The following is an 11,156-nucleotide window of genomic DNA, read 5'->3' as shown; positions in this document are numbered from 1 at the left end:
CAACTCGGTTCAGGCACAGATGTGACAGCTCAGAGCTGCACTGACTCTGTGGGTCAGTGTGTGTCTGTGGTGTCAGTGTCCACCGCTGAGGATCCTGGGAGATGAAGTCCATCACATCAGGAGATCATCACGTGTCACATATATATATATATATATGTATATATGTATGTGTATATACATATATACATATATACATATATGTATATATGTATATATGTATATATGTATGTGTATATACATATATACATATATACATATATGTATGGCTGCTTTGGTCCCATGACTTTTCCAGTTTTGTTTTTCCAGAGCCTTTAAAACGATGACTGGCAGTTTGACGGTGACGTCGTTGTCCACAATTTCCTTTGAGACTCGAACATAATCCGTCTTTTTAAAATCTAATCTATTGCAATTTCTCTCAGAATTTGACCAACAACAAAAAAAACCATGGTATAAAGAGAAAATAAAAAGAAAAAAAACACAAGCATAAATAAAGAGAGAGATAGATGTCACACACATAACTGTGTGATCCTCGTTCATCTCAATCCAAAAACAGTGAAATTAAAAAGTGATTCAACACATTTACATAATGCCTTCGTCCAAATATCAACTCATTCTTTATTTCATTATTAATGAAGTCTTTCTGCAGATTAAAATGCCTCACGTTTACAATTTAGTGATATTCATGAATGAGTCAGCAAATGTAAAATGAGTTGATGATTAAAACATGGTTAAATATATAAAAAACAATCATAATAAATACATATATCAGGCATTATGTAAAGCACAATAAAGATGAAGGAAGTGCCCATGGTTTGCTAAAGCTGCAGCACACAACGGTTTTATAAAATATAAATAAATTATTCCCAAATAAAATAAAAATTAAATTAAATACTAATAAAAATGTAGTAAAAAAAACAAAGTATGTTTAGCTGCACTGGGATTAATCTGTGCACAGTTTAGAGGAGACTCACTGACCAGCAGTGCATTTCTTATTGCACTGAGGTTTGACGGCTAACGGCTAACGGCTAACCCTGCTGGATTAAATCACGGTGTAGTACCTGCATCTTCCCACAAGAGGTCTCCATTTGTCCAAAGCTACTCAAAGAGACAAATAAAACATGAAATAGTCACAAAGAAATGAAATAAATATGCTGAGTATTGACTGCACCTTCACATTAATGCACCGTAAAACAAAGGTTAATGTGCATTAATTCACAAAACCGAGTCACTTCATTCGTCAATATTGATCGATGTGTGATCACGACGGACATAAACAAAGAGAAAACTGTGATGGAGCAGAGCAGGAAATCAGCAGCAGCTTCATCAGAAAACATATTTCAGCTTCTTGAACATCAGCCGCGAAACCAGAGAGAAATCAGCTCAGAATTTCACATTTTTAGATGAGAATAATTTATTCAAGTCGAGATTCAAGGAGATAATCCGCCATGTTGTTGCTTCTTTACTTTAGTTTATACGTCGTTTAGATCACTTTGTTTTAATATTTGAGTAAATGTATCAAGTGTTTCCAGGTAACGATTAAAAGTTAATTTACAGTTTAAAATCTTTATGTTTTTGTGACATAAAGAAGTGAAAGAATAGAATAGAGAAATAAAGGCAGAGATAATGAGATGTTGTTGTTTTTCTTTGGTTCGATCACATTTTTGGGGAAAGTTGAGGATTTCTGACTCGGCTCGACTTCCATTTCTCGGCTGTTGTTGGAGAACAGATGTCACAAGAAAGCAGAAATATTTCTCTAAAGAAGGCACTCGATAACACGACGTGACGACGACCAAAAGACCAACAATGAGACAGAAATGTTTTAGTTGTAGCTGCTTAAAACAAACGTTTTCTCTGGTAAAAACAGGATCTGATCTTCTGTCTTTGACCAATATTCACGGCTGTAGACTGAAACCTCTGACTCTGTCATGGGGATAATATCAGTGTTCTTATGGCACTCTGAAGAGATTTGGATGAGTTCATGTTTTTGCCATCCACGGTTTAAAACCTCCTTTGTGGTAATCAAATACAAAAGGCACTTATTAGCCATCATAGTCAGTGTTGGGCAGGAATAAGCGCTGCCTTGCTCATGAAGCAAACCTCTTAGAGAAGTCATCACTCTCATTCATACGGTGTCACATCTTAAAGACGACGTCCTCACTTCAGGGCGACCGATGTCATATTTCAAATCTTAACGCTTGTCTTTGTCTACGTTTCAGTAAACCAGCACTAAAAGTGTCCTTATTGGATTAAAACATCGTTCTTTTTACACACAGTCTGATCATAAATGTACATTATGAAGAGCATATTGCTTACAGGAGATCATGGCTAACGACACAAACCTGTGTCTCTGGACTCAAAACAGGCCGATGATGAAGGGGAGGACGAGGCGTTGGGTCTATTTTTTCCGCTCTAGGTAGTTTGACGGGACCCAGCCTTTACGAGGGAGCAGGCTGTCCTGCACCTGACAGTACCACCATCCATTAGGGTTCCTCTCTAACACCTCCAGACAGGTGCCCTCAGTGAAGCCCATGGTCTCCTCATCACCACGGTAGTCAGCGATGGACACGTAAACATCTCTGCCCAGGTTGTTGTGGATGAGCTGGCTCTTCTCGATGGGCTTGGGTCGGACCGCGGACACAGGGATGCCGTTGCGGTGGTTCGCTCTGCTCAGGGCGTCCTGGGCGTTGCTGGAACTGAACGCACTCCCCGAGGATCCCAGACTGGATCGTTCCACAGGCCTCGTCTGACTCTCAACGACCACGTGTGGCCTCACGGTGCTGAAGGAGGCGTTTCTGCGGACGCCAAGAGTGGCCGAACCAGAACCGTAGTGATCGCTTCTACTGTGTGACTCGTTTCTCCGCAGAGAGCCGGTCATGTAGTGTCCGTCCTTGGCCGACTGTGACGTCGTCACAAACACAGACTGAGGCCTCACAGCCACCTGACGTACTCCGTTCCTCATCCTCACTCCACCGTTTACCATCCCTGAAGGTTTTGAGAAGCCACCAGGAGGCTTTGAAGGAATCGGTGGAGTGTTTCTGTTCAGGCCTTGATGCTGATGTTGATGCTGCTGCTGCTGTTGTTGTTGTGTGGGACCTTGAATATTGATATTATTTAGGGTTAAAACATGCTGCTCGTTCTTCTCCAGGCTGTTGGATTTACTCCCACCATTCTTACGTCCATCAGAGTCCATCCCACCAGCGTCCAAAACTTGTCTTACAGGTTCCAGGTAGTAGGACGGAGCCCAACCCTCCTCCACGCCCCAGCGGACGTACCACCAACCACTGCCCTGCTTCTCCAGAACCTCCAGCTCCACCCCGGCTGGAAAGCTGATCTCAGAGTCCTGGACCTTCTTGTAGGTGTCCACAGATCGATAAAGAGTGGGTCCTTCCACGTCCGAGTCAACACGACTCCCTTTAGAGTAAACAGAGGACAGATCTGAGGTGCTGTGTGAACACATGGAGTCTTCTGACGAGATAACAGACGCTGTTTCAGAGTCGTCACCGCGAGACGATTTGAGTCCATGACGATACTGACTCGCCGGCCTCAGCTGACGTCTCAGCGAACCCACGTCCATCCTCTCAGGACTCTGAGGCTCTGACTTGGTGAGAAGAGGTTTGGGTCTGACAGAAGGTTTGGGTCTGGTGGACGGACTCTGTCCAATCCTCTGCTCCACATCCCGGGTGAAAGCACTGCTTTTCTTTTGGCCTCTGCTCAATTCATCAGAGGAAGAAAGGCTGTTGTCGCGGGACCTGAGGCTGATATCCATGTGTCTGCCCAGAGTCTGACTTCTACGCTTCATCTCAGGTGTCATGGTCTTCATGGGTCGACTGCCAAAAGGTGACGACCCTGAAGGTTTCCGTGGGACTGTGGAGGAGTGATACATCTTTGGGGAGTTGGGTTCACTGGACACTTTGGCTGAGGTTCGTTCGCCGCTCGGTTTGAAGCCGTCGTTCTCGTAAACACACTCTTCTTTAGTCACTTCCTCTACTGACCTGAAGGACGTTCTCCGATGAGCGAACGCAGGCGACGCCTTGGACAGAGGAGGCGAGGCTTTGCAGGACGGAGGCGAGCTGTGGTATTTGTCGCTGACCGCACTCTTCTTCACGTCCTTCAGTAAATCTGCGTCAGATTCACCTTCACAGCCGATCGCAGGGATATCGTATTCAGGTTCCTCGTACACGGGTCTGCTCGGTGGCTCTGAAGCTTTGGAGGCGGAGTTAGCAGAAGGAGGAGGAGGAGCCTCGTCAGAATCCTGCTTTTTAACTGGTGGAGCCGGCGGTGGGACTTTGGGCCTGGTCAGTGTGCTCGTCCGACGGCTGAGGTTGGGTTTCTTACGTTTGTCGATATATGAACATGGCGCCCAACCCTCCATCTCACCTATCTGCACATACCACCAACCTCCAGGGTTCTTCTCGATCACCTACACAAGAGTTCAGAGAAAGACAAGGACGTGTGTTTGTTATTAAAACCATATATATTATATTACACTGCTGCTCTTTCTACATCATTCATATTCAGTGCGATGTAACTTCTTACGTCAGCCTTTTGTCCTCCTCGAAAACTGATGCCATCAGAGATGGAGGACTGGAAATCTGCTATGGTGTAATACTCTGCTTCCACAGCAGGGGGCTCTGGTGGCTTAGGTAACTGGAATCCCTGTGAGCAGAGGAGGAAGAGGAGGAGTGAGATGAAGCACTGAAATCATTACATCATTATTTAGATTGTGTTATTGTGCACGACTGAGACTGCAGACGTCGTCGTTTCTAAATGAGTTGTGATGAAACACACAAATGCTGCTCAACCCAGCAGAGTTGAGTTTGTGGGTTCAAATCCTCGCTGCCAAAGCTAAACAGCTCAGGCTACTATTGACTCTGGTTTGGTGTCGTTGGATAAAGTCTGAAGAAACATCTAACAAACCTCAGTTCATAGCTCTGAGAAAAGGCTTTAGGTGACTGTGAGAATGTTTTATAAACTATCTACACTCTTAGAAATAAAAGTGCTAAGTAGAACCATATAAGGTTATACAAGAACCCTTTTGGAACCCTTATTTCTAAGAGTGTATGGATGTGATGTTTTTAATCCAAACCACAGTCCAGAGAACATAAAGAACAGCTTCTGTGCAACAGTATCTAGTGTCTTACCAAGTTGGCGTCTCTCCTGGGAGGAGGTTTCTGTCTCAGGTTTGGAGAACCTGGAGAAGACAATGACAGCTGTTTAAACGTCACTGTGACTCACTCATGTTAAACCTACAGTTTGTTAGGAAAGTCAAAGCACACAGCAAACGTTTCACAGTCCCAGTTAGTCTGTCAAAGTGTTATTATATCATCATCATCATCATCATCATCATCAGTCATAAAGCTTACCTACAGCATCAAAGCCTGCACAGATGGGAAATAACACGTCTCAATACTTCATAATAAATGTCCTGTGTTTAGCTCCAGCAGACACATCATCTGATAGAGAAAGAACAACATTCCACTACAAACACTGACCTATCTCCACTCTGTGAGGAGCCACTCTGGCCACAGCTGGAGATCCAGGTTCTCCTCTGGCTTTGCTTTCCTTCAGAGCTGCTGCGCTCGCTGCGATTCCTAAACACGGACTGTTGGTGTCTCGGCCGGCGCTCAACCTCCTCCCCGTCTCTGCGTTGATCTCAGAGCTGAAGGGCATGGGCAGGCTGATCTCACCCTTGGAGATGTGACGCTCTGGAGTGGTGCTGCCCTCTGCGTCCGTCTGGATGTCCTTCTCACTCACTGACTTCTTCTGCAGCAGGTTGCTGATCTCCATGATGTTGCCGATGATCTCCACTGGACCTGTCAGCGTTTTCTTACGTGGGGAGAAATCCTCTTTCAGCTTTTTCAAGTATGAAGCAGGCGCCCAACCTTCTTTCCCCAAGTACCTGGAATACATGAAGAAGAAAGGATTGACGTTTTAGTTTGCTGAACTCTTCAGTGTCAAATGATGCTTCTGGAGGATTAGTTATATATTAGTTAATATTTGTACACCGCAAATATTACGTTTATTAATAAAGAGCTGTAGTTTTGTCCTATATAAGAACACAGTCTTAATGTGAACATGTGATGCAGAGGCAGCATGTGATGGTCATCAGCTCTGCACTGGAGCTCCACGGCTGTTCCCCAGAGAAGAAGAAAACAAACAGGAAACACACACTGGCTGGCAAATAACACACACACACATACACACACACACACATTCTTGTACTTGCTGCATACTGAGGACTGGGTAAAAGAGCTGACAAAGTGAGGACCAGCATTTCCACTTTATAAATCAACACAATTACAAATATCTACTTATATATAAAAATTGACCCAAAATGTTTGGTCCAAAATTTGAAAAAAAAATTTGACCCATAATTCGACAAAAACGTCATACTATACTGTCATCCAAAATTTGAAAAAAAAATTGACCTAAAATTTTTGGTTAAAAATTTGAAAAAAAAATTGATGCAAAATTTTTGGTCCAAAATTTGAAAAAAAAAATTTGACCCAAAATGTTTGGTCAAAAAAGTGAAAAAAAAATTGACGCCAAATTTTTGGTCCAAAATTAAAAAAAAAAAATTTGACCCAAAATGTTTGGTCAAAAAATTGAAAAAAATTTGACCCAAAATTTTTGGTCCAAATTTTGAAAAAAAAATTTGATGCTAAATTTTCGGTCCAAAATTTGAAAAAAAAATTGGACCCAAAATGTTTGGTCAAAAAATAAAAAAAAAATTGACGCCAAATTTTTGGTCCAAAATTCGAAAAAAAAAATTGGACCCAAAATGTTTGGTCCAAAATTTGAAAAAAAATTGACGCAAAATGTTTGGTCGAAAATTTGACAAAAAAAGTCATACTATATACTATGTCGTCCAAAATTTGAATTCTTTTTTTTTTTGACAAACGTATAGCATGTTATAGCAACCTAAGGAAGTGATTTCAATGAAAACAAAGTTAGGACCGGCCAAAATGTCCTCACTCCTTAAAAATGACCTCACTGGTCCTCAGTATGCCGCAAGTACAAGAACACACACACACACACACACACACACACACACACACACACACACACACACACACACACACACACACACACACACACACACACACACACACACACACACACACACACACACACACACACACATTCACATAACATCATGGTTTCTTCTTCAGTTCTAAAGTATCCAAAACACTTTGAGTTGGAAGCACCTAGACTTGAAAATTAAACGTCTTCAATAGAAACTTCATGTCCAGCTGCAACCAATGAATGAGAATCTACACAGACTCTAAAATATCAGGTCAAATCATAGAGATCATCACAAACACAGAGAACCTGAGTGATTCCTCTGTTTTTCATCAGTAACGATCTTTTAAAGCCAGAGATGTTGAGCGACATAGAACATGGTCCTGTCCGTCATCTGTTTCACTCAAAGTGACGCAGCAGTGAAGGCCACTCCGTGTACGTGTCATTACTGAAGTGTTGTCCTCTCACCTGATGTACCACCAGCCCTCCAGGTTCTTCTGGATGACCTCCACCGTGACCCCTTTCTCAAAGCTGACCTCGTCTTTCCCCTGACTGATGTACGGCTGCACCGTCACATACTTCTCTTCTGGAGAGAGGAAACACACACACAGAGCAAAGACAATGAATGAATGTGGCTGATAACGTGATTTTAAGGTGTGATTAAGTCACTTTACAGGGATTTTAAACAGTCTCACATTATAAGATGAAAACAGGCAAAAGCTCACAGGAGTCTGACATACTTAGAACAGTCCAACACAAACACAGCCCCCTGTCAGGGAACATTTGGACCATTCCAACTCTGAAGACCTTCAGTAATAACAGCAAATTTGCATTATTATCATCATTTATTATATATATATATATATACATACATATGTATATATATATATATATATACATACATATGTATATATATATATATACATATGTATGTATATATATATATATATACATACATATGTATATATATATATATATACATATGTATGTATATATATATATATATATAATAAATGATGATAATAATGCAATATACATATATATATGTATATATATATACATATATATATACATATATATATATATATATACATATATGTATATATATATATATATATATATATATATGCTTAAGTGCTTTCTTCCATTAACAAACGACATCCTCCAGGAACATAAATCTTTCATGAGCGCTCTTTGTTTTCATCATTTGCCAGAGTCACTAAATCATGTGTTATTATCACAGAGCTGTAAAAACCACGTTCACTCACTTCTTCTTACTGTTCAGATCAGATCTGCATTTTCAAGCAGCTCCACAGTCGTGACCTCGTTCAACAAAGAAAGGACGAGGAGAGAGTGAAGGACGAGGAACGAGGACAGACTGGAACTAGGCGTCGTTTAAATTCAAGCTGTTACAAATTCTTAACTTCACCCCCTTCCACTGAGGGCTATATATGGTCCACATATGTGTAGTGTGTGTGTGTGTGTGTGTGTGTGTGTGTGTGTGTGCGCCCACCATATTCACCTCTGCTCTGCTGACGGTTGACTATCCCCCCCAGAGTCCAGCGTCTGTCCAGCCTCTTCAGATGAGCTTTACGTCTCTTAGTAACTGATGATCATGAGCAGCAAAAACAAAGAGAAGGAAAAGAAACAATGCTGAGGTTAGTGGAAGAGGTCGGGATTATTGGGATTATTGGGATGATCAGGGTGTGAGATGAGAGGTTAGAGAAAAAGAACAGAAAAAGCTTCAGTATTTAATATAAAGTGTGTCTTCATAGATGCTGATTTATTATTAAAAACACTTTAACTGAGCTGTGAACGAGTTCATTTCTAATCATCAGAACAGTGAGTTAGTGCTGTCACAGTTAATTGATCAATAAATGATTAATGCAATGAATGATTAGTTTGAGTGTTGTTGTTTTTTTTAACAATTCTCTGCTTTTTCAGCTTCGAAAATGTGAATATTTTGAAGAAGACTTTCTCAAAGTGCTCTCTCCTCTTCACTGTTCTGTCCAAAACAGGCAAAAATAAACATGTTATTTTAAAAAGAAATTCATTAAAAAACTAATTTGATCATGAAAATAATTGTTAGTTGCAGTAAATAAATATAAAGTAGGAAACTTTAGCTGCTGTGAGATGAAAGTTGAGTTATGAAATATAAATATAACAGTGTTATAAGTGCGGCTCTTTCTTTAGAGGCTGACATCTTTTATCTTTCATGTTTCTGCACTGACCCAAATGTTGAATGAATCACAACATACGTCAATGTTGTTCATTTTCTTCTTCCAGATTCTCACTTTAGCAGAACGTCTGCCTCCATCTTGTGTTTTTACATTTATACAAACAACAACAGTATAATGTCAGGAGATGACGGTGTTCATATGTAGATGACGGTGTTCATATGTTACCATGACAACAGTCTACAGGCTTCACGTCGTATTGACGCGAATGTTAATTGACAGAAACAACATTAAAGTGGGCGTGTCAGCGCTCTGAGGTCTGGACCTGTTTCACTCCTCATTAGTTAATGTTAACGTTAATAAAGGAGGCGTCACAACACTGTGAGTCATGAGGAGGAGATACTTTAATGAAGAGGAGGAGACGCTTTAATGAAGAGGAGGAGACGCTTTAATGAAGAGGAGGAGACGCAGAAGTCTATGACTTTGTCATCTCCTCTCTTCACCTCCTTCACTGAAACATCAGCTCAGGGGACTGTTACTGAGACTGTTCCTCTGTCTGTTCACTGCAGAGGTTGCAAAGGTTGTGGGTTTGATTCCCAGCTCTGCTCATCCACACGCACATGTACATGTGTCTATAATGTCTTTTTATTCAGAGAATAACAAATGTCTACATTACAGTCTCTGCCACTGTCAGCATGCTGTGTTATGCTGTGTGTTCACAAATGAAATAAGAAAAATAAATAACAGCAGCAGCGAACACGAGTATCCATGACAACCGTGAAGAGAGTCATTATTCTCACAGTCATTAATGTGATAAATAATCACAGAGAGCGTGTGTGTGTGTGTGTGTGCGCGTGCATGCGTGCGTGCGTGCGTGCGTGCGTGTGTGTGTGCGTGTGTGTGTGTGTGTGTGTGTGTGTGTGTGTGTGTGTGTGTGCGCGCACACTAACCTTCTCCAGTCCTGGATGTTCCCAGATCTAAATCGTCTCTGGTTCCATTTTGTGAGTCCAGGTAAGTCGCTGGAACCCAGCCCTGCTCCTCTGCTGTACTGACAAACCACCAGCCTACACACACACACACACACACACACACACACACACACACACACACACACACACACACACACACACACACACACACACACACAAAGCCATGGTCACACAGTGTTGCTAACAAACATCACAGCATCATTCTCATGCTGAATCACATCAATCAACAGAAATGTCTCGTCACAGTCGATGAAGCTTGACTGTGAACGAGGACGTGTCGCCGTGACGATCCATTAAAGGTCTGTGTGTGAAACAGTTGATTTAATGAAGTGAGCGTGTCCTCATCAGAAGAACTGAACAAGTGCAAACATCTCTAACAACAGTCCACACAAACACACAGACGTGTAACAACATGTATACGGTTAAAAAAGATCACTGATTTACTGTCAAACAAATACAACAACATTATAAGGTGGCAGCCATCTTGGAATCTTAGTTCCAAACTCCAAGATTCCCAGTGTAAGCTCCGCCCCCTTTTTACATTCAGAAATTTACATTTCCAAATACAAATAGAATGCACCACAAGAAGAAGAATCTGATCAGAGGTCAGTGAAGTTCCTCTCATCAGTCACAGCAGACGCTTCAGAAGCAGATTCTTCTTTTACTGCAGAGTTTGTGTTTCCAGGTCTGACTGTGAATGATGTTCATCTTCACTTGAATATAAAAAGGTTCAGACGACGTGTTCAGTTTATCCAGATGAAAAACATCAGAGCTTCTGAGGTTGATTCACTGCAGCCACTAAAACGGCTGAAGAGTGATTAGAAACAGCTGTTTCAGTGTCTGTCGTCCACCTGACACATGCTGTACAAACATTATTATATAATAATTATAAAAATACACTAATAAAGCACAACTATAAAGAACAACAGTGTCAAAGACTGGATTTATCTGTTGACCTTTGACATTA

General features: G+C 41.3%; 1 protein-coding gene across 2 annotated transcripts in view; it reads right to left on the bottom strand.

Moving 5' to 3' along the window:
• Nucleotides 1-511: 511 nt before the first annotated feature.
• Nucleotides 512-11,156, bottom strand: part of sh3pxd2aa (SH3 and PX domains 2Aa) — a 48,937-nt gene continuing 38,292 nt past the window's right edge. The window contains exons 9-16 of one of the 2 annotated variants that reach the window (XM_083909160.1): nt 10,151-10,264; nt 8,546-8,629; nt 7,492-7,609; nt 5,493-5,899; nt 5,364-5,378; nt 5,142-5,191; nt 4,537-4,656; nt 512-4,420 (exon numbers count right to left, since the gene is read on the bottom strand). In XM_083909160.1, the coding sequence (XP_083765286.1) occupies nt 2,396-4,420; nt 4,537-4,656; nt 5,142-5,191; nt 5,364-5,378; nt 5,493-5,899; nt 7,492-7,609; nt 8,546-8,629; nt 10,151-10,264 (2,933 nt within the window). In that variant the 3' untranslated portion in view covers nt 512-2,395. The remainder of the gene's footprint in view (nt 4,421-4,536; nt 4,657-5,141; nt 5,192-5,363; nt 5,379-5,492; nt 5,900-7,491; nt 7,610-8,545; nt 8,630-10,150; nt 10,265-11,156) is intronic. The other variant, XM_083909161.1, reaches the window with a different exon arrangement.

The sequence above is a fragment of the Microchirus variegatus genome, assembly GCF_963457635.1.
Source record: "Microchirus variegatus genome assembly, chromosome: 23".
Taxonomy (NCBI): Eukaryota; Metazoa; Chordata; class Actinopteri; order Pleuronectiformes; family Soleidae; genus Microchirus; species Microchirus variegatus.
This window is presented reverse-complemented; position numbering and strand designations above follow the sequence as displayed.